The sequence below is a fragment of the Agelaius tricolor genome, unplaced genomic scaffold, assembly GCF_023055355.1.
Source record: "Agelaius tricolor isolate 1412-34295 unplaced genomic scaffold, bAgeTri1.0.p SCAF_7, whole genome shotgun sequence".
In the NCBI taxonomy this organism is placed as follows: domain Eukaryota; kingdom Metazoa; phylum Chordata; class Aves; order Passeriformes; family Icteridae; genus Agelaius; species Agelaius tricolor.
In genome coordinates, this window is record NW_027269267.1 from 44,957,545 (window position 1) to 44,981,379 (window position 23,835).

Genomic DNA, 23,835 nt, shown 5'->3' on the forward strand with positions numbered 1-23,835 from the left:
CAAGTTCACATTCATTGTAAGATTGTTGCAGTTACTCTTAAAGCAAACAGCAGAAATGTTTTTGTGTACTGAAGCTTTTGTCTCAGAAAGTCTGTTAATAACACCCAGATTGCTTTGCCCTGTAGGAAAAAGACACACGAGTGTGTGAACACCCTCTGTCGGACATAGTGATTGCTGGGGAAGCTGCTCATCCCTTACCCCACACTTTCCATCGCCTTCTTCAGACAATCTCTGATCTTATGATGTCTCTTCCCAGTGGTAGTGCATTACAGCAAATGGCCTTAAGGTAAGCACAAATCAAGCAAATTCTTGAAAAGGCTGGAAATGTTGTTTAATTACAGGTTAAAAGATTTTGCAATGTAAACAGGATGCTTGAAAACTTTGTGCGAGAAGGGGCACATCTGTCCTTACCACTAGGAAGGAGATACATAGAAGACACTTAAGTGTTTATACATATAAATAATAGTATAAAAGACTTTGTATAGAGTAATGTACTTTCTTCTAAATTCTATACAGTGTCCACTATGAAAAAGAAAACATCTAACAGAGTAATATGGAAGGATCTGTGTGTATGTGCATGGCTTTTTAGTGCCCTTTGCTCAGAAATCTGTCACCTGGATAGTATCTTTAAACTTTGAGATTTTTTCTGTGTATTTGTCTCAAAGACAAAAAATGAATAACAATGGTTGCATTTACTATTACAATTCTAAGTCTATTCCTGCTTTCCTCAAAATGGTGCACTAGAAACACTAGAGATCCTGAAAATTTTGAAGTTAAATGTTTATAGAAAATAGTTTGAGAAGCAAGAATGTGATTAATAGTTTCATGGGTAAGTGATGTCTTTTGCCAACATTCAAAATTTCAAAGTCAACTAAATGTATTTTCAGGTGCTGGAGTCTTAAATTCAAACAATCTGATCACCAGTTCCTGCATCAGAGCAATGTTTTTCATCATATCAACAATATCTTGTCTAAATCTGATGATGGAGATAGTGAAGAGAGTTTTAGTATCAGCGTTCAGTCTGGTTTTGAAGTCATGAATCAGGCAAGTATTGCAGCTCTGGCTCAGAAGCAGAGATCATTTGTGAACAGTTTGTTCTTCCAATGATGATTCTCTTTAAATTAAACGATTCCTTATTGCAATGTCATAGTTTCTTGAACATATCTCAGTTTAGGATCTTATCCCTGCTCTCATATTTAGCTTTAGAGGTTCAAATATTGACCCTTAGCCTGTATATCACTCAAACCTAAATTTTGGAGGAGTGCTTGTTTGCAAGCGAAGTTTTTGGGGAATGTCATGGAGTTGGTTAACTTTTTAAATATTGTGTACTTCCAGTTCTTCTTTGCTTACATCTTTTTCCTCCTGTTATTCTGAGGAGCATGAATTAATACTTCTGTTTAATATTTTTAAATGCTTTCTTCCATTTAGTAATATATTTAGGCATTTGCTAATATATTCAGCTCTTAGCTATTAATGTTTCCTTTGGCTTAAAGCACTGAATAATTTGAATCAATAAAGGACAAATTTCTTGGAGAGCACATTTTGTCAAAACAGAAATGTCTGTGTGGTTTTAAAAATTGTAAACCATGCCCATGTATTTGGGCTTACTCTCAAGTATTTTAAAACTTGCCATTTGTTTTTACAGGAACTGTGTATAGTAGTTTGTCTGAAAGACCTAACCAGCATTGTTGACATTAAGACATCAAGCCGACCTGCCATGATTGGTAGTTTAACAGATGGGTCTACAGAAACATTCTGGGAGTCAGGAGATGAGGACAAAAACAAAACTAAAAACATCACCATCAACTGTGTAAAAGGAATCAATGCACGTTATGTTTGTGTTCATGTGGACAATTCCAGAGATCTTGGGGTAAGAGGAAAATAAAAGTGTCTCTCATAGAAGGTGCATAGTCCAAGCTGTATGTGTTTATCAATGAAGAAGTGCTGTTTTCTTTGTCAGTTCATAATTCTAATGCAGAAGTTCACATTCAAAGTGAAGTTTCTAAGTCCTGTGATTAGAAAGCAGGAACTGTTACGATCAGACCAGTCTGTCTGAATTTACAGTTACATAAAACTGAAACTGGGAAACTTAATTCTTAGTGGCATGTCCTATTTCAGATGCATTTTCAAACATTTAATTCTTTTAAGTTACTTTTCTTGCTCATGGTTTCTGCAGAAGCATTGAAATAAGGAGCTGTCATAAAATCCAAATTTTCTAGACCTTTTACATCCTTTTTTATTGATCTGTACAGTAATGTTACATATATATCTGTATTTCAACTAAAGCTTTCAATACAAAGAGCAGACTGTGTTAGAGAGCTGTGTTTTGGAATTCTTTGTCCTTGATTTTCATCATGGGGGGTTTTTTGTAATGAAGCAATTTTTTATATATGTACTCCCTTAATACAGAAGAAGTAGTCAGAAGGGTCTCAGTTGAAGTGTTTCATTCTTATTTTGCTTGTTTGTTGCAGAACAAAGTGACCTCCATGACCTTCTTAACTGGCAAAGCAGTAGAAGATCTCTGCAGAATAAAGCAGGTAAACATTTTAACAGTTGACAGAAAAATTGCTGTCATTTTTTGTGCACATACCAGGGATTTTTCTGAGGATATAGTTTCCATTTCTTACGATAGATAAATTACTTAGCAAATATCAGACATCATAATAAGCCTTGGAAAATACTGTACTATTAATGACAGAATTCAGTTATGTATACTGACTATTGATCAAGCTTTTACTCTTCTACTGAAATAGAACAGGGTTATGTAAAGTGTTCCTTAAATTAATTTAGTTTTAATTACTAAAATATGGTAACTTATCCTTTCAGCTGGAGAAGGTTTCCCAAAAAACTCCCAGAACACAGGCAGGGACCGATTCAGCTTTGCTTCCTCTTTGCTCTGACACTTTTCCAACAGCTTTTTACCTTCCAGCACACCCACATACTGTATCCTGTCTCGTGGTATTCAAAAAATAAGTTAGCCTTGTCTGCTGCAGCACAGTTCAATGCAGACTCTGAGAATTAATGTAGAAATGGGCAAAAACAAATATTAGCTTGATCATAAATGAGCTCATGGATAGGAGAGAAGGGCTCACTTGGCTCAGGGCTTGGGTTTCTCTGAGTAGTGATGTGAGGCACTGCATTCTATCAGTGCTTGGTTTCCAGTAGTGACACTGCAGTTTCATATGAAATATATGATTTCATATAGCATTATTTATGTTGTTTTGTTTTTAACAGTACTTATTTTGAAATACACTTAATGTGACACAGTTCATCTCCCTTTTTCACAGCTAAGTCCTGCATGTCTTGGTGTAAGGGTAGCAAATACTGACTTCCAGAGAGTAACAATTTCTTTGGCAGGGGTTTGTGTGAACAGAGATGAAATAATTTATGAAATGATAATTGTGTGTTATATTTTCATTTAAATTATAGAGGCTGGTTTGTTTTGGTTTTTTTTTTTTTTCCTAAGAGTAGTGTCCAAAGACTAGTTTTAAGAGTTGTTGTTTTTAATATATGAACTGTTGCTTTGAGGATAAAAGAGATAGGTAGGCCACTATTTCTAATCAGCTTTACAGATAAACCTGAAAGGGCTATATGTCACTTATTAATCTGAACTCGAGAGGTTGAATATTTTTATCATTAAATATAGGTCTTACTACTCAGGTTGAGATTTTCATTCCAAGCACAGTATTTGTTACAGTGATATATATGATGATAGGTGACTTTTTGTTTGATGTAATGTCAGTTTCCAACTTTATATTCCTCTTTAATAGGTAGACTTGGATTCAAGACATATTGGCTGGGTAACAAGTGAGCTTCCTGGGGGTGATAATCACATCATCAAAATTGAATTGAAGGGTCCAGAGAACACACTAAGGGTTCGACAAGTAAAAATTCTTGGATGGAAGGATGGTGAAAGCATTAAAATAGCAGGCCAGATTTCTGCAAGTGTGGCTCAACAAAGGAACTGTGAATCTGAGACACTGCGAGTATTCCGACTTATAACATCCCAGGTGAGATTTTAATGATGTGTTGTACTGTGAAAGTTACTGTGAATTGTAGACTTTAGGTGCTTTATGTTTTAATGGAAAATGTCACAGCTGCACAAGTTTATCTTTGAGATATGCTGATTATCATTGTCTTTCTTCCAGGTATTTGGGAAACTTATCTCTGGAGATGCTGAGCCAACCCCAGAACAAGAGGAAAAAGCACTGTTGTCATCCCCAGAAGGAGAAGAAAAAGTACACAATGTATTTATTTGTATTCTATCAATAATACTTTGCTGAAAAAAATTATCCAGGATGATTTTCAGTATTTGTTCTGTTTCTTTTGCTGCATAATTTTTAGATCAAAACAGAAGTAAAAGGTTGCAATTGTTTATTTTTAAAATATCATAGTGTGGTTTTAATACTAAACCATAGTGTGTTTTTTTAAAATAAATTATAACTGAGGCATATGCATTTAATGGAAACACCATAGTAATGGTGATGCAAATTATGCCTACAATTACAGAAGTACTTAACAACTGTAGTAATGGTCAGCCTGAAAGTCCTGGCCATTATCTTTTGCTTCAAGAGAGGCTCTGTTAATATGTTAATATGAAAAAGTATGAAGAAACTGCACTCCACTTGTTTTGTCTATTATTTCATTTGATGCTTAAATTCCTCTCACAAAGAGAAAGTTAATACATTGATGAGGTATTTATTAAGCATAGTTAAATTGATCTTGGTTATATATCTTCCTGTAAAAAAAGCTACTAACTTATAAAACACAGTTTGTTGATACATTCCATGTTAATTGCTGCAGTAAGTGGGAAGTATTCTTGAAACTTTTGATCTAATATTAAACCTGCTTTTTATGAAGGCAACATCAGATGCAGACCTGAAGGAGCACATGGTAGGGATCATATTCAGCCGGAGCAAACTGACAAATTTGCAGAAACAGGTTTGTTCCTTTTGAAATTATTTGAGGATTAAATATTGATATCTTTTAATAAATAAGCTCAATTCCAGTGAATATTGCTATAAAGATTTGTTCAATAATAGAGCTGTTGATTAATTTTGTAATTTTTTAGTTTAATAAGTTAAGCAGAATCTACTCTTCTGTCACTCATCTTAGCAAACATTGTAGTCTCCTAAAAATGCTTTTTACCATGCTATTGCTTCTAAAATTTTTAAGCTTTCTGGTTATTAAACTGAACACAAGACTATTTTAAGAAGTGCTTTTTATTTCTGTGTCTTGAGTCAATGTATTTCTTAGGGGGTTTATGTGGAGTGGTTTTTTTGGCCTGAATTCTATGTAAAAAGTAAATTAAAAGACAGGATCCGAAATAAAATTAAAAATCATTTCGATTTAATTTTCCATAACATAGATGAGCAAACTCAGCATTTTATTCTTCATTTGAATTTATGCTAAAAAGTAATTTAAGCACGGGCCAAATTCCACGAGTTTCCTATTTTAGCCATACTTGTGGAGGTACCTAAACCACAACGTTTTGCACTTGCTACAAGTTTTTAAGAGCTGCCATGCGTTTGGCTTCTGTGTGGCAGGTGTGCGCGCACATCGTGCAGGCCATTCGGATGGAGGCGACGCGCGTGCGCGAGGAGTGGGAGCACGCCATCTCCAGCAAGGAGAACGCCAACTCGCAGCCCAGCGACGAGGACGCCGCCTCGGACGCCTACTGCTTCGAGCTGCTCTCCATGGTCCTGGCGCTCAGCGGCTCCAACGTGGGCCGCCAGTACCTGGCCCAGCAGCTCACTCTGCTCCAGGACCTCTTCTCCCTGCTGCACACGGCTTCTCCCAGGGTGCAGAGGCAGGTCAGTGCTGACCGCTCCTCCAGTGCCTTGGTATTGCTGGAATAGTGTCTTCAGAGTACTGAAATCATGTGCTTGGAAAAAATACAGGATTTCTTTTGGGAATTGAAGTGCCAGGTTTTAGGGTGCTTGTTTTTTTCTAAGGATTACATGGTAGAAATTTCTGTCAGATGAACAGCACAGTGATTTTTCAGTATTTCCTGGTATGTGTATATAATGCCCATATAGCCTGTGTAGGCAAGGTGAGAAGTTTTTAATTACCAGAGTCTATTGCGGGTCTGGCATGAGTCCTTAGTGTCTGTGTCACACTACTACACTCAGGCTCTAAGTGTAGTAGTGTGGAACTAGACAGCTCCTTTCTACTCTTGGTATCCTCAAGGTGAGTTTTAATATCTGTTTCTATCTGAATTTGAGTGTTGTCTGAGTGTATATATAGTTATATCCACATACTATATAAACACGTTTTATATATATATATATATATGTATGTGTGTGTGTGTTTGTTTAATAATGCTAATAATATATAAACATATAACATATTTGCATTAGTACAGTTAACGCACTATTTTGTTGCTAGGTGCTGTGCCTTCTTCAGGTGGATTTTAAGTTTCTGTTGCAGAAGTTTTTGTCTCGTACTCTTTATTCTTCCTTCTACTGTTTTTGATGATTTTGTTAAAATCTCACATCCCATCTTGCCTGGGGGCAGATACTTAGTAGTTGTGATACATTGCAGATATGTAATGGTTTTTCAAGAGTACATTGAGGGCTTGCAAAATTACATATGAAATATTAAGTCCATAAGCTTTCATCAGCTTTCATGCTGATTTGGACCAAACTTCGCATGATACGTGCAATTTTAACCCCAGCTTCACCAGTTGGTAAAGTTTCAAGACAATTCTTGTTGGGTCCAGAGCTATTGACACAGCAAAAAAAATTCCAGTTAGGCTATCAAAAGGGAAAACAAAGGCATTGGAAAAGAGTATTATAATTCTCAGTACTTCAGGCAAGTTCTTTGTTTCCAGAAGTCCAAAGTGTCTCTAACAGTTCTACCACAGTTTCTGACATATCAATAATGCATGTGAAGTGGGTACCATGCAAGCAAATCAAAGCTGTACAAACATCTGTATCACTCTTATCCTAAGTCCAGTACCAAACATAATTTTGTTAGCATGTGGAGACTAAGTATTGAGTGAGATCAGGTTTAGACTCTTTGCCTTGTCTTGCTGCTTACATTAATAAATGCTTCGTCATTATATAGAAATATTGCAGAATTTCTTACAGGAGTAATTAAGTACAGCAATTAGATTGAGTCCTTCTAACTGAATTAAATTGGGAAGAAGGACTTCATGTGATTTTGTTTGAAAGCTCCAGCTGTCTTGGTAAGAGCTGTGGTGTTCTGGTTTTTTTCCTCCAGGTAACATCATTACTGAGGCGTGTTTTGCCCGAGGTAACCCCCAGTCGCCTGGCAAGTATTATAGGGGTGAAGTCTCTTCCACCAGCAGATATAAGTGATATAATTCACTCAACGGAAAAAGGAGATTGGAACAAACTAGGTATCTTGGACATGTTTTTGGGATGCATTGCCAAAGCTCTCACTGTACAGCTAAAAGCCAAAGGAACTACTATCACAGGAACAGCTGGCACTACTGCAGGAAAAGGAGTTACTACAGTCACACTTCCAATGATCTTCAATTCCAGGTTTGTTTCAAAATATGTAACAAACTACTACAACCTCCTGTATGCTGAGTATGTACACTATTTCTTTGTGCTGGATTTTGACAAATACTAGCTATTTGAGTTTATTTCCTCTATTACCATTTATCCTTTGCAGCTATATTCGGCGAGGTGAAAGTCATTGGTGGATGAAGGGGTCAACACCTACCCAGATTTCAGAGATCATCATTAAGCTCATTAAAGACATGGCAGCAGTGAGTTTCTATTCTTTAAATGTGGATGGTATTCAAATATTTCTGATCATGAAAAATACATTTTTTTATAAATTCTGTTACAGTTACTATCAGATTGAGCTGTTAAATGTTAATTGGTCTCAAGAAAAAAGACCCATACAGTTTTCTGGATAGAGTCTAGGGTTAAAAGCAGTAGCAACTGAGTTCTGCTTCTGATAAACAAAAATCCAGTTTTGAAACAAGTTTTTTAAAAAGTTGCTCATAGTAGAAATTTAAGAGATAAACAGTAATTGCAGGTCATTTTCTAATATTATTAACTTTAAAGTTTAATTTTTAAATCTTGAGCACTCAGAACTTCAAGTCAAAAGTAAAACTTATCTGTGAAGTAAAATTAACAGCATTTTTTTCATGTGACTGTGTGTAGACTTACTGTACAGATTTTCTGGTTGAGATTGACTTTTTTTAGTCGCTGAAATCTACACTTATAGTTACTTACTACTTTATTTATCTGGGTTTAAATTTTCCATAGTTCTGCTTCAGACAATTTTTTGGCAGAAAAAAATTGAAGAAAAGTGAATCAGCTATTTCCCAGAAATAATATTGGCAAAAGAAAAAAAGGTTCTGTATATGTTTCTGGGAAAAGAATTTAGTTAGGAGGTTTTTTTTTTCCTTAATTCTGCACCTATTTCAGTGAGATGTTCTAAATGACCCAGATTTTCCTCTGTGAATACCCTTTGAAAGGTTTTCAGTATCTTTGAATGGAAGTCCTATTTTCTAAACCATTCACTGTGCTTGGATTAAGGAGGTTCCTTCTCAAGGTTGCTGAAGCTGGATGGGAGTTCTCCCTGTTGATACTGACTACAAGATTTTAGAATCTCATAATTGATAAGAGTTGCAATTAAAGTCTGTCTGTGTTGGAAAAGTTTTTTTTTTAAGCTTTTTAGAGCTGCTAATTATCAGCAGGGTGGCATCTGTGTAACTATCCTCTTCATGAGAGTTACAAATGTGATTCCTTTCACATAACATTTTCACCATTTGCAATGTGTAGGTACCTGTATCTGAGTTAGTCACTTTAGCTTCCTTTTTAGAGTCCAGTGAATCTCAGTTATGTGTCACCTTCAGCATGAAGTTTAGGACTTTAGAGATGACAATAAGAATTGAAGGATGCAGCAGCCTCTGAATCAGAAACTTGAGAATATGAGTCAGTGCCACAAGCTCAGAATGTTAAAGATTGGAAACTATGCTGTGGTTCTGATGTTTGTTGTGTACTCCTATTTATTTCTTTCTAATATAGGAACTGTGGAGTCTATTCAGGAGGCTGAGCTAGGCATGTGAAGCTAATTTTTCTAGGAACCCACTGTGATCTGTGTGCTGGTCACAGTCACTTATCTGTGCTCCAGCTCTGCATCTTTATTTCTCCAGAAGGGGTGGAGAATGCTTTAGGAGAAGGACTCCCCATTGTTCAAATCATATGCCCTCTACCTATTCCAAGTTAATTATTCCAGTAGTTGCTCAGAGACAACCTCAGTCACCTCAGTATTTGAGGGCTAATTTTTACCAGATGTGTCTGATTGGAAAATCAAGGCCAGATTAGATGGGGCTTTGAAGAACCTGGTCTTGTGGAAAGTGTCCCTACCCATGGCAAAAGGTTGGAACTAGAGGATCCTGAAGATCCCTTCCAAGATAAATTAGGTGTTTTCACAGAATTATTTATCAATCATCCCTGATTTCCTCTTTTTCTGTTCTAACTTGAGATACTAACCTAATGTTTTGTAGCAGTTCTAATTACAATTTTATTTGCTCTTAAGGTTAATAAAAGCTGTAATAAATTGAGTTTCATCTTGAACAGGGTCATCTGTCAGAAGCTTGGTCACGTGTGACAAAGAATGCTATTGCTGAAACCATCATAGCTCTGACCAAAATGGAAGAAGAGTACAGATCACCTGTGAGGTGCATTGCAACAACCAGAGTAAGAACTTCACCAAACTTACCATTAGTTCATTGTAAATCTGCAGTAGTAGCCCATTCAAGAGCCTTCTTATATGTCAGAAATACACAACCCAAAACTGAATTAGAATTAAATGTGCATCTAGGGAATCTCAGAAATAATGAAGAATAAGTGTGATGTCTGTATATATTTGGGGGTTTACTCTTTAAATAATTCTACTTGAAGTTTGTCACACTTGCCTTACACTAAATGTGAGATCATCTGTGTGGAAAATTGCACAATATGTATGTAGCGGTGTTCTTTCAGCTCTCCAAGCAGTTATTATAAGTTGTTTGACTTACTAGGTAATCAGCTGCCACATCTTAAGGCTGTTATGAAAACACTCTAACAGATGTTCTCTAGGACAATTAAGCTAAGCTTCAGTTGTGTTTGTCTCAAAAAATGTTTGCTGAGTCCTTTATTACTGACATGGTGTAACCTGGCGGTTTTCGTTTCTTGGCATTTACTTTGTCTGTGAATCTTTTATAGAAACTGAGGACTACTTTAACCTTAACAGATTGCTTGAAATACCATGAAAAGCATGTTTGTAAATGATGACATTTCTGCTGTCATAGGGAGCACAGATTTTAGTTTCTCAAGCTTAATAGTTACATGTAAAAGTAAAAAAAAGAAAGTTTGCAGTGGTTTCAAACATTTGACACTCACATTGTTTTCCATCTTAAAAGGCTGTACCAGTTGATCTTTTCATCATTTTTGTTACTCATATAGTCTCTTCTTTCTGGAGGTCACAGTCTTGGACTACCACTGGCTTCTGCTGTTGTCATATTAGTTTAATCAGGTCTTAGAGGAGCCCTGAATGTCAGCCCAGCTGCTCCTGTGACTGAGTGTAGTTCTGTCATGGAGATGGGCGGTTTTGGGGGAGAGTCCAGTAAAGTTTCTCAAAGATTTGATTAAAGATTGCTCCAAAAAGCAGCTGTCAAGTGCCTTTCAGTTTTGTTTGCAGTGCCAAATTACCCTCATGTAGCTCATCTGTTCAGGATTTCCCTCTAGTCAGTGGAGAAGAAGAGAGAAAAGCTTCCTTTGACTAATTAGCTCAGAACCCTTTTCTAGGTAATGCCAATTGCCTTATGCAGTGAGGAGGGAATAGGGAAATCAGTCTCACTGTGCTCAAGTGTTTGGGTGCTTGTTTTTTGGGATTGATTTTACTTTTATTAGTCTGTGTCCTTGAATTTCTTCTTCCCCAAAGCCTGCAATGTTTGGGTCAATGTGCAAGTCTGTATTTGTCATATTTCTTCATAATGTGCTTTGGTTGATCTTTCTTCACTTTTTTCTTTCTTGTGTGCTGACTTCTGTATTTATAATCATAAAGTGACATACCTGAAAGGAACAAGGTAATTCCCAAAAGTTAAATAAGTTTTATTGTGTTGCTGACTTATTTGGGAAAATCAACTTGCACTGTATGAGCAGACTTCAGATAACAGTAATAGAGTTTGCAAGTAACAGTGACATTCTTATCTGACAAAGTTTATCTCTTCAGTATTTGGTTTGATTTTAATATGTCTAAGACATTTAATTCTACTTTGCCTTTCAATAGCTGTGGCTGGCCTTAGCATCCCTCTGTGTACTTGATCAGGATCATGTTGATAGACTATCCTCAGGAAGATGGATGGGAAAGGACGGGCAACAGAAACAGATGGTGAGACTGAAAATCATACGGTTTATTTTGGTATATTCACTCGTCAAAGGATTTAAAATAATGATAGAGAATGGTAAAATTGGCCTTTCTTCCTTCCATCCCAGTGGGGATTGTATATATGTTTGAAGTATTTGTGTTCTAGATAAGTATTGCTCAGAAAACAGAAATTCCAATTTAAAACAGTAATGTTGCAATTCTGCCAGTATTCAGGATGAAACAAGGCCTTCCTAACACCTGTGGCATGAGTTTTTTAGTAGATTGACTCAGTTTGTACAGCACCCTCTATCAGAGCTCTTTCTTTGTCTTAATCCTTGTCACAAAATAAAATCGATTCTTCTGTGTTACTCAGTAACTACTTCTCTGTAATTTAGCTTCCTCTTCCCCATCTCACTAGAGAATGATTACCCCAGGGAGAAACTCCTTCTAACTGAATTTAGTAAAACTACCATTGACTCAGAGGATTTATAAATTTGATATGGAATATGATTCTCTCAATACTTTTCAGTTGACAAAATGCCTATACTTTTCCATATGACAAAAAGCTTGTGATTTTTTAATACCATATTAAAAAGAGCACAGTAATGAAGCTGGTCTCTCTAAATCTTGGTTAAGTGGATCCCTGTGGTAAGCAAGGGAAGGGTGTGCAATAGCAACCAAGCATAGTTAGAGCAAAGAAGCATCCAAAGCAGTTTAGTGTAGGTAGAAACAGAATGCAGGAGGCATAGAGCTGCAGTAGCAGCAAGGAATAAAACTCTGCTGAGACAGAAGCAAACACAAAGGTTTCTGAGGTGATTAAGAAAGTCAAAGGTCTTGGAGATGTCAGAGGAGCAGCCAAGACATTGTTAAGCAGTTATTCAAGCTGCTGAACCCAAGCATGAAATTCCCCAGTCCTGTTCCACATCAGGATATTCAAATGTTGAGGTGAACTGTGTGTCTCCCTACCAGAACTGCTGTGAGAGAACTCTGTTCTAAGTTGCATGAGAGTATCATGGAAACCATGTGTTACAATGGACCATGTATGACAATGGAAACTTGTTCTCAGAGATGTGCATAGTCAAAATCAGTTGTTGAAGTCTATTTGCAGGGATATTTTGAATTGCAAGCAAAACCCTGCTCAATTAAAAAAAAAAAAAAATTGTCAGTAGAGCAACTTAATTTTATGATGGATTTTGAAGTTTGTCACTTCAACCATACTGTCTTTGAGGTATGGATGACCTACAGCTTTGTTTAGATGTTTGAAAAGAGTAAACATACCATATTAAAGTAATGAAGAGTAAATACCATGCCTGTTGACTGACCTGAGTACTCATATCTCTGAACTTTTCTGTTAACATGCCCATAACCCCTTGTTACCACATAAACCTCTTCTCAGACTAGTTTAAACTGATGTCTCAATGTTATTATTAAAAAACACGTTTTTGGTACATCACACAAAAGAAGAGATGAAGAGTATGAGGAAAAACTGATGTCAGAAATTGAGGGGATTTGTGTCAAGGAATAATTGCTTATATACTGATTATTTTAAAGATAGCATTAGTAGTTCAAGCAACCTCTTTTTCCACTTTTATAAATTGGAAGGGTGGTGTAGGGTGTGTGACTGAGGGGAGAATAAAAACAAATGCTGAAAGGAAGTGAAGGACTTAATAAAGAGGAATTCTTTCTTTTTTTTTTTTTCTCAGCCAATGTGTGATAACCATGATGATGGTGAAACTGCTGCAATCATTTTATGTAATGTCTGTGGGAATTTGTGCACAGACTGTGACCGATTCCTTCATCTCCATCGGAGAACAAAAACTCACCAGAGACAGGTAGAGTATACATGGCCCCCTGTTGTGTGCATATTTATATAAATAAAATAGAACCAAAAGGTAGTAGCAAATACTGAATCTGAAAAAGGTGTTATATTTTATTTTGGAGATGGGATAGATGTGTTTCCAGTTAATTCTCTTCAGTTGTTTATGGTTACGTTCTCATGTCCTTTTATCTTTCACAAAGACTAGAAAATCTTGCAGCAGCTCCTAATTCTAGTTCTTGTGCTACATCAGCTTTTTCTCTCTTGTTTTTTTCTCCTGGTTAGGAATGCTTTTTTAGGAGAATTTAGAAGCTGCATAGAGTTTCTTAAGTATATGTTGATTCTTTATTCCTGTTAAATTTTTTCTTCTTTACTACTTCTGTCATAGGAGTCAGTGCTTGTCAACCCCTTCATTTCTAATGTATTTGTATTCCTTTTTAATATCCAGGAAGATGATTTGACAGTAAATATTTCTACTGGTTTCCTTATGAGTTTTCTCTTATTTTTCAATATTCCTCTAGCTTTCACTGGGTTTAAAACACAAATACATTTTAAAACAGAAATATGTTGCCTTATCCATAAGCTTGAAAATTTCCTGACTTCTTTTGAGTTTTTTTAGAATTGAAACTTTGACTAGATATGAGTTTTTATAACTTGCTGTGTACTCTGCTAATTATTATTATTCTGTGGTATTCTTTTATCCTTTGGATTTTTTATTAATGTCATTGAAATTGATGTTGAAGATACCTTTACTTCTAGAATTCTTGAACATTTCCTCTTTCCTGCCTCTATTCCTCATTTATGGTTTGTTGTGATCCTTTACTTTCCCTTTTCCCTCTGACTACTTATATTTGTACAAGTATTAAAATAATAAATGTCAGTAATAAAGTTACTTCAGTGAAACTCAGTCCTCTTTTCCCTCTCCTACAATGCATCTATAATCATTTTTAAAGAAGATGATCATGTCTCCTTAAAGTACATTGTTTTCTGTTACTGAGCAGCCTTGGAGTGCATGAACTGAACTGGTTTTGTTTGCTTTTAGGTGAAACTAAAAGCAAATCAAAAGATAGATGCAGAGACACTGCAAATGGTCGTTCAGTGCAAGGGATAAGCTGCTGTAGAGCACATGTGGTGTAAATATCAGACCTTTGGTACTGAGTTTTGCTCTCCAGTGAAACACTCCTCTCTGGTACCACAGCATTTGCAGTGTAGTCTCAGCCTGGCACTGCCATGGGTGTCTATTATCTTCTAGTTCTCAGCCAGAGTCTTTGGGATCCCCTTTGAAATTTTCCTATTTCATCATCCTGATATCATTTTATGTCTACTCTTCTGTCATGGCACAGCACAGTCTAGTCTCATTCATTTTTCTGATTTCTCCTATATAGCCTGTTCAGATTACAGTTGATAAAAAGTAAGTTCTTATCTCATAGAAAACCTCGTATTTTTCCTTTTATCTGTCCAAAATAGCTACTTACCAGATTTTCCTGTTTACTTCTGAAAGCATGTTTAAACTTCTGCTCTTTATTCACCACTTCTACCTTTACATCTCATATGTTAAGCCTCTCAAATTCAGTTTCAATTCCGTCATGTTCCCTCTGTCCTGTTTTCTGTTTGCTTCCTGTTCTTTGTCCAACTTCAGTCATACATACCTCTTTAATGTATTTTCTGTCCCCTCCAGAAAGGACAACCTTTAAGTTAGTCAGATGTGCTTATGTGAATACTTTGTGAAGCAGTTAGAGGTTTTTTTCCCTGATTCTAGTAAAAATTGGAGTGAGCTGTATATATCCATACCTGGGAAAATTCTAACTTTCCTTGCATTACAGGTGAAACAAATGCAAACAGAACTGCCTTCAAAGCTTGGGAAAGGAGCAAAAGAAGAGACTGCATGAAATTCCCTAAGGATCTCTTGCAGTTTTTTTTAATTTGCAAAAACTTTATATTTTCCTCATTGTAGCCAAAAGTATCCACTATGTATTTATATGAAAGTCAAAAATACTAATATTACACATTTCTATAATTGTTACTCTATAGTAGTTGTCATTAAGACCCTAATTCTCAATGTTGCTTTGATAAACTACTAGCATGGTTATATGAAGATATTTCTGATGTTATCTTGTGCTTTTAATATTCTGTGGCCTACTGGATGTGTTGGGTAGGAATTATGAAGTCCAAGCTCTGTATTTATTAAATCAGAAAAAAAATGTGTAGCTCTATTCTTAGCATTGCTGCACTGTTGTTTCTGCATCATGTTAGATCAAGAGTTAATTTTATTATTTTATTCATTTTTACTTCTAAAAACATGAATCCTTTATCATGCATATCTGCAAGATGTACAAGTTACGGAATGTATAAAAGAAAAACAACTTGCAGTAGACAGTTTCACAGAATCTATAAAATACCTGGTCTGAATCCAAAGAGAGAGCAACAAAAATTACAGAGACAGGTCTATGCTCTAATTAAACATGCCATTTAGTATCTGTTTGGTTAACTTGACAGGTGTTCAAAGAAGAAGAAGAAGCTATCAAAGTTGATCTCCACGAGGGCTGTGGTAGGACCAAACTTTTCTGGCTGATGGCATTAGCAGATTCTAAAACTATGAAGGCCATGGTGGAGTTTAGAGAACAGACAGGTAAAACACAACTGTTACTACTTGCTCTTTATCCTGATTATTGTGATCCTCACCTGCTCTAGGGCAATGCTTTTAAATATTAATAAAAGTAAAATAGTTTAGCTGCCTAAGAATTGCTGGCTTTCTGGTTGTTTTCTGTGAATGCTGCTTTGATGTCTGATAGAGTATCAGTCCCTTGTGTTTCATTGGAACATTTTTGGCCTTGTTCTCTCTTGCACCATAGGCAAACCTACCACCAGCAGTTCTGAAGCATGTCGGTTCTGTGGATGTAGGAGTGGAACAGAATTATCAGCAGTGGGAAGTGTTTGTTCTGATACAGACTGCCAGGTGTGTATTTGCAAGTATCAGTCATCATTAATTACATAAATAGAAGAGAGCATAGAATGAAATGGGTTTCTTATTTTGAATAAACCTTGTTTATCCTTGTGGTCCATTTTAAATCAGATCTGTCATATAAAAAGGTTCTAATATTGAATATTACCATTCAAATACTTCTGAATTTGTAAATGTTTATTTTAATTACTGATTATGAACGCTAATAGTCAACTTACATACTGGGTAGTTTCATTATTATCTTCAGAAGTACCTCAAGTTTTCACAACAGCATTGCAATAATAAAGTAAACTACACACTGTCAGTATAAAGTCAAATGTACTGGAAAGCTTGATAAAAAGTTTGCTCAAAAGCCTGTGTATTATGTGAGTTGCCAAGTTTATCATCTGTATCCATGTATCCTGAGTGCTTCTGTGTCCTACACTGGGTGCAATTGGCAGAGGGCCAAATCATAACCAGTTTCTTACTTTGCCTTACCTGTTTACTTACTTTTCTTATCTGTTTCTGTCAAAGTGAAGCAAATTGGTCATCTTTTTTACTTTGTCAGCCTGTGAAGACATATTACAGTTCATTAATGAACTGTTGAGTAACAGTTCATTACAGTTACTTAAATTCAGTTCAATTTGTTGCTAGCTTCTGGGTAACTTTTACAAGTTTTCTGTTTAGTAGGAATGGGAATTAGAGGTGGTTAAAAATCCATTTCCATGTAAAATCACTTTATGCTGATTAATGGTTAGCTTATAGTGTATTCTTAAGAGTGAGTTACTTGAAACTTCTCCAAAATCTGCAGAAATCTTAAAGACTGTTAATGCAGGTCAGCAGTATTTATGCAGGAAGCACTCAATATATAAAAAGCACACAGGATCAAAGAACAATTCTCTTTCTATTGAAAGTTTTAAATTATGGTTTCATTTTTAGCCGTTTGCATTCAAGAGCAGCTAGGTAAACAAAGGAAACATTGTTATTTCAAGTACACAACGTTCAGCTTTTCCCAAGTATCTGAGGCAGCAGACAATATAAACCATGATTCTTCCATCTCAGTTTATTGCATGGACCAGCAGTCCTTCAAAAAGCAACACTGTCAGAACACTCAGTAAAGGGGAAGAGATGATTAACTCTCTACTTGACATTTGTTTAGGAGTACGCCAAGATTGCCTGCAGCAAGACACACCCCTGCGGTCACCCCTGCGGAGGCGTGAAGAACGAAGAGCACTGTTTGCCGTGCCTGCATGGCTGCGATAAAAACGCTACAACTCTGAAACAAGATGCTGATGACATGTGCATGATCTGCTTTACTGAAGCACTTTCAGCAGCACCAGCTATCCAGGTTTTTTGTTTGTTTGTTTTTTCCCCTTCTAAGAGATTACTATTACAATTGTAATGTGTCATATGAAGGAAGTGAAAATATAAAGTCTTTCAAATTATGCTCTTCAAAATTTGAAAACAGACACCGTAACAATAGTTAAGCTACTTAAAGTTTTATTTTTGTCTGACATTCTATTTCAAGAAAGCAGATTTGCTTTCAGATTTTGCTAGACATAGCAGTTTGCTATGTCTACTTTATTAAAATACATGGTATTTTGTAAAGGAGTAAAACAACTGAGGTAATTAGTTGATATAATTCACATATATTTCATATATCTATAGGTGATCTTGGTATGGTTATGATTTTAATGCCCATTTCATGTTCTTTCTTGCTGTTAAGAAGAAAATAGGGGTCTTCTAGGATTTCAAATTAATATTGGAATTGATATATGTTGCCACTTAAAGGCAAATAACTGCTTCTACTTTAGTGGTTAATGTAACTTCAATATTCACAATATTCACTTACTCTTTTCTAAAGCTGGACTGCAGCCATGTTTTCCATTTGCAATGCTGTCAACGAGTACTAGAAAACAGGTGGCTTGGTCCAAGGATAACTTTTGGGTTTATGTCCTGCCCAATTTGCAAGGTAAATGAGCTATGTGCCTGCCAAAGTCAAGAAACTTACCTGATACTTTCCTTTTCTCTTTTTTCTTTTTTTCTTTTTTTCTTTTTGTTAATACTGTATTGCTTGGTACAGTGTAAATGAGTTATACATGACTTGTTTTCTTAATTCCACTTGTTGCTGCATTGATACATCTTTTGACTCTCTCCTACTGTTCCCTGAGGTGTCCTCTTAAAAAGAAAGCATAGGTCAGACATTGTCTTCATATTGTTTCATTCTTACCAACATCAGCTTGCAAATTCCCCGTATTGGTGATAGTGAGGAGGGGAAGAAGTAATCTTGAAGCACACTGTCTTGAAACAGGAATTCTCCATTTTACTAACCATTTTAAAGCTGCTTTTTGCTTTTCAGTGTGAGGGCAGAGCCAAAGAATACATGTACTTAGTTCAGCTAAGTTGCTAACAATTCTTCTTGTACTCTAAAAAATTGCTGTAAGCAAAAGCACATGATAGCTGCTGGAAAGAAGAGCACCTTACCCCACCCTAGGAATTTGAAATTTGGGAATAGTCAGCCATTCTGCATGCTATGGTTCTTCTGTCATGTTGTGTTGTGGTAATTAATGGCAGTAGCTTGTGGTCACTAATTGATAAAGAACTGCCGTAGAAGACTGTCAGTCATTATGCTTACTTGCTGAGCAGTAAGCCAAAAAGAACCAAAATTACAGAAAATACACAATGAGGATGTTCCTGTGCTGTGGTGAATATTTCATATACTCTTCACCACCTCCCTGGCTGTTAGTCTCTTGGAAGGGTTGATGTTCCCATGTCACAACAGGCCATAGAAAAAGCATATTCATGGATACCATTTTTACAGCAAACAGAGTACATTCTGTATCAGCTGTTTTTTGAAATAGGCCCATATGTTTTTATGACATCTCTCATGCTATTTGTGCCTATAACACAAATTATCATAGCTGTTGGGATAAAGATGCACGATACTTTAATCAGCTTTGTTTTTATTTCAGAACAAAATCAATCACACAGTATTAAAGGATTTGCTTGATCCAATCAAAGAACTCTATGAAGATGTAAGGAGAAAAGCGCTAATGAGATTGGAGTATGAAGGGCTGCACAAGAGTGAGGCCATCACAACGCCAGGTGTTAGATTTTATAATGACCCAGCTGGCTATGCTATGAACAGATATGCTTATTATGTTTGCTACAAGTGCAAAAAGGTATGGTGGGATTTATTAAATGGATGTTACCATTTCACAAGTAATTTCTTAAAACAGAAACTATGTTTAATACATTGTGTATGCAGCAGAAAGGCAGGAAAATATGTTGTTTATAGACTCATAATTTAAAAAATCGAGTGTTGGGCTAATGAGATGTACACAGTATCTTAGCTAGTAAAGCTCAAGCATGTAAACAGAGCAGCTTAGAAACCAAAAGCACCTTGAGTCAATGGCCACTTACAAGAAGGTGCAGTACCTACTTCCTCCAGTACCTATTCACCTCAAGCTGCTACTTAATTCTGACATAGGGTTCATAGAGCATCCAAATGCTGTTCCAAAAGCCTTACAGTCACTGGCATAGAGCAGGGGATGTTGCAGTTTTTGGTCTTGTTCATCCTGAGACTGAGGGACATTCTCTGAGTGCCTCCAAACCACGTACCTAGAGAGTCAAGAGAGTTCAGAATAGTGGGAGGCCACTGAAATGGCAGTCATTTGTCATATTCCCCTTATAAATGGAATTGGTTAAACTGAAAAGAATAGTTAAAAGAATAATTGTCTCTGGTTTAACATCCAATCATTTCTATATGCAATTAAGGCATATTTTGGTGGTGAAGCTCGTTGTGATGCTGAGGCTGGACAAGGAGATGACTATGATCCAAGAGAACTTATTTGTGGTGCCTGCTCTGATGTTTCAAGGGCTCAGGTGAGTAAATAACTATTATATTCATGTTTTTATTTCATTCTGAAACCCTGAGTACCTGAGCTATATGGTAATTCACAGCCATTTGTAATTACATGTATTGAACAATATTGTATATACTATTAATATATTGTACAGAATGTAGAAGTGAGTTGTTGGGATTGTGAGAACATGGCTGCTTCACTGACTGGTGTTTGCTTTCCTTGTTCAGATGTGTCCCAAACACGGTACGGATTTCTTAGAGTACAAATGCCGCTACTGCTGTTCAGTTGCTGTTTTTTTCTGTTTCGGGACAACGCATTTTTGCAATGCTTGCCATGATGATTTCCAAAGAATGACAAGCATCCCTAAAGAAGAGCTCCCACACTGTCCTGCAGGTAGGACTTTGACAAAGCAAATTTACCACGCTGAATTCTGAAATAAATTACAAGCTCTAATTGATATTAGCTTCTCTTGGTGATACTTTTTTGGTTTTCTGGCAATGTCATTGCACTGATCATTTAAACATTAGGAACTTTGACAGAGAAAGACATTTCAATTTCCCTATACCAGGTCAGACTCCATATGTAGAATGGTGTGTAAAATGGTATATTGATAAAATTGACACATTATTAAGTGATGTATGTGTAGTTAGGTAGCCATTATCTGCAAACTGTTACCTCAATGCTTTAATTACTAAGTTCATGTGCTGTATATTGATGTTCTGTTAGTAAATGATTGGGGGTTGAAAGTGTGATCCTTTCTTTAAGATATTTACATAAAATAAGTAAACAAATAAATTACAATTCCTGCTATAACCTTAGAATTATTGTTTACTGCAGAATGTAACTCTTGTTCATTATTCAATTTTTCTCTTACCTTGTGCAAATTTCTTCCACAGTATTAATGAGATACAACTTCCTTAAGTGACTGGCTATAAGCATCTTGCCTTTTTAAATTTGAATTTGATTGATTTCAATTAAATGGCAGTTTGATCTTTTTTTATTCTCTTCATTTAGTTTGGATTTTTTTTGGAGGAAATGTAATATATGTCTGTTTACATTGTCTGCAAGCATTAATCTATTCTTTTCTTTTTTTTTCCCTTATCCTTACATTCACTGTAGGTCCCAAAGGTAAACAACTTGAAGGAACAGAATGTCCACTTCATGTTGTCCATCCACCCACTGGTGAAGAATTTGCTCTGGGTTGTGGGGTTTGCAGAAATGCACACACTTTTTAGAATAGCAAATTTTTTTAACCAGAGCAAAACAGGTGCCCTCATCCCTCAAGTGTCCTGAAAACAAAGTCCAGCTGGGATGAGGATGGGACCATTCCATAACCCAGGTAAAAGGAACAATTTACAGTGCAAGAAGGATGCCAAATACCATGTACATAATTCTTGCTGTGAGATACTGACATTTTTTGAACTGAGACATCAAAATTTGTGAGGTGTTTGCATGTGGCCATTACAGTCATCGGCTAGGAAACATTGGACATTTACAAATAAACAATTGTTATTAAAGGATCTGTGTGTCTGTGGACTATGAATGATGCTGGCTTTCAGGAGAAAGAAAAAAATATTGATTATTGTATACTGACTTTTTGTAATCTTGTACAATTGTAACGCATCACAAGTGGGGATGGGAAAGAGGAATATTCTGGTTTATTTCCTAGACTGTTATAAAAAAATGTGTTAGGAAGGCATAAATGTAACAAGTATCACCCTGTATATAAAGGTATCAATGTTTGTCCTGTATAAGAAATATTAAATTACAACAGCAGTTTCATTTAAACTTCTGGGTTATGTTTGAGCCTGAAATTTTAATGAAGTGCAATACTGAGTGTGCCTCATATCTTGCAGCTGTAAACATAATGGAATGTACATGTCAATAAAGCCACTGTACATTTTTATACAGTGAAAGTCTAACAAATGTGTAAGCCTCCATTTTCAGAAACACTCTTAAAACAGAGTGGGGGAGGTGGGAGGGAAGGGGTAGAAGAGAGGTGTCCTATAATTATTTCAGCAGACTCTAGAAAAGTAGGAAAATCTTTTGGGTAAACTGGTGGTAATGGAAGGACTTATGACATGAAAAGCACTGCTTCATTTCTCAACAGAAAACTTGGATAAATGTTCCAGCATTCATATGAAGAATTGTATTCCTATTTCAATTACCAACAGTGTTTTAAAACACAAAAGATGACTGCATTTTAAATTATTTTTGATCAGTTTTATTTTACTGAAGACTCCTAATCACTCCCACTTTTAGGACAAACAGCTTTTTGAATTTCAAAATGTTCATTTCATAAGAGTCCGAAGCCCTCTGCTCCTGCATAATGAATGCAGAATATAACTTCAAGTAAAAACTTCGATTTGTAAGATTTTTCTCTTTGCATTTTTTTTCTTAGATGTGTTCAACTCCCTTTCTAGCATTTCTGTCTTAAACCTGATGAAAAGTGTGTTACTGCCTTTTATATTTAAGATATTGGTAGATGGCATCCTTGATTGGAAGCACAGGGTCCATCTTGCCTAACTTCAAACATCTGTAATCATGGAATCACAGAAAGGCTGGCATTGGAAGAGACTTCTGGAGATCATCTTGTCCAACCCCTCCCTGCTAAAACAGGTTTACCTAGAGCAGCATATATACCTGCACTTTGAAATAGTTCTGAATAGTTCACACATCTGTGAAGTACAATTGATCTTTTTCACTGTAGCTCTGCCAAGGGATCGGGACAGGCTGGATCAGTGGGCTGAGGCCAGTTGTGTGAGGTTCAACAAGGCCAAGTGCTGGATCCTGCACTTGGGTCACAGCAACCCCATACAGGGCTACAGGCTGGGGAAGGGCTGGAAAGCTGCCCAGCAGCAAAGGACTTGGGGGTGCTGGTCAACAGCAACTAAACATGAGCCAGCAGGGTGCCCAGGTGGCCAAGAAAGCCAATGGCTTCTGGCCAGAAATAGTCAAATATAGTGTGGCCAGCAGGGCCAGGGAAGTGATTGGGTGTCTGACCCATTGTCATTTTTAGAAAATTGGAGTGTGGCACCATCCTTATAAATTAATTCAATTTTTTAATTTTTCAGCCTTCTCTTTAACTTCAGATTAATATGAGTATTAATTTAGGAAACTGAGATAATGGTGTGGAAAGGACATGACACTGTTCATGTTTATTTAAAATTGATAGAGTGAGGGATAAGGCAGTAGTGAAGAAATGTTTCTCTCACACACAGCTGACCGTCCCCTGTCACCACTCCAGGGAGGCAGCACAGCCACATGTGAGCACCAGGCTCTTGCACAGAGCTCAGCTCCTCACGTAATGGTTGAGCCTTGGCCACACTGCTCCCACAGCGTCTCAGACATTGGCGTCACCGCGTCCCCCCACGCCGATCTCTGCCGGTGATTATAGCAGATGCCAGCACAGGCTGCTAATCAGATCAGTCCACAATAAGATTGCTGTATGCCTTTCCAGCAGTCTCACATGTCTTTCTGTCAGCTGTTGATCCACTGCCCACGCAATGGAAATAGTCAGTTCTTGTTTGTACCACCCTGTTTGCCACAGCCCACCACACTCAGCTAATTTATACCAAACTCAGCTCCTGGCCAAGGCGAGGCCTCAGTGCTCTCGCACTTGGATCAGTTTAAAAATAGCTTGAACTTTTATGCGTGTATCCACCCACTGAACACAATGTGAACAGTAAAAGTTAATAAGATACAGCTAATTAACATGTCATCATCGAGGCCAAATAAGCTTGGTCCTTACAAAACAGGTTTTGCCAAGTCCATCATACTAGGCTCATGTTTCACCTAGACAGAGGCTTAGCTAGGGAGTTTCAGGCCCACCCAGTTATTCAGGATGCAACTCTTAACTTTGCAGGGCTTTTCCA

The 23,835-nt window shown here is 36.7% G+C and overlaps 1 protein-coding gene across 16 annotated transcripts in view; it reads left to right on the forward strand.

Annotated features, from left to right (window-relative positions):
- MYCBP2 (MYC binding protein 2) overlaps positions 1-21,886 on the forward strand; it is a 175,052-nt gene extending 153,166 nt beyond the window's left edge. For 14 of the 16 annotated variants that reach the window (XM_071431021.1, XM_071431027.1, XM_071431026.1 and 11 more), the window contains 21 exons: positions 126-286; positions 888-1,044; positions 1,646-1,870; positions 2,472-2,537; positions 3,771-4,010; positions 4,149-4,247; positions 4,861-4,941; positions 5,547-5,813; positions 7,225-7,508; positions 7,642-7,738; positions 9,567-9,686; positions 11,260-11,361; positions 13,041-13,169; positions 15,650-15,782; positions 16,006-16,109; positions 17,254-17,442; positions 17,959-18,066; positions 19,067-19,276; positions 19,872-19,979; positions 20,188-20,353; positions 21,080-21,886. In XM_071431021.1, the coding sequence (XP_071287122.1) occupies positions 126-286; positions 888-1,044; positions 1,646-1,870; positions 2,472-2,537; positions 3,771-4,010; positions 4,149-4,247; positions 4,861-4,941; positions 5,547-5,813; positions 7,225-7,508; positions 7,642-7,738; positions 9,567-9,686; positions 11,260-11,361; positions 13,041-13,169; positions 15,650-15,782; positions 16,006-16,109; positions 17,254-17,442; positions 17,959-18,066; positions 19,067-19,276; positions 19,872-19,979; positions 20,188-20,353; positions 21,080-21,195 (3,162 nt within the window). In that variant the 3' untranslated portion in view covers positions 21,196-21,886. The remainder of the gene's footprint in view (positions 1-125; positions 287-887; positions 1,045-1,645; positions 1,871-2,471; positions 2,538-3,770; positions 4,011-4,148; positions 4,248-4,860; positions 4,942-5,546; positions 5,814-7,224; positions 7,509-7,641; positions 7,739-9,566; positions 9,687-11,259; positions 11,362-13,040; positions 13,170-15,649; positions 15,783-16,005; positions 16,110-17,253; positions 17,443-17,958; positions 18,067-19,066; positions 19,277-19,871; positions 19,980-20,187; positions 20,354-21,079) is intronic. The other 2 variants (XM_071431023.1, XM_071431037.1) reach the window with 1 other exon arrangement.
- Positions 21,887-23,835: the final 1,949 nt, after the last annotated feature.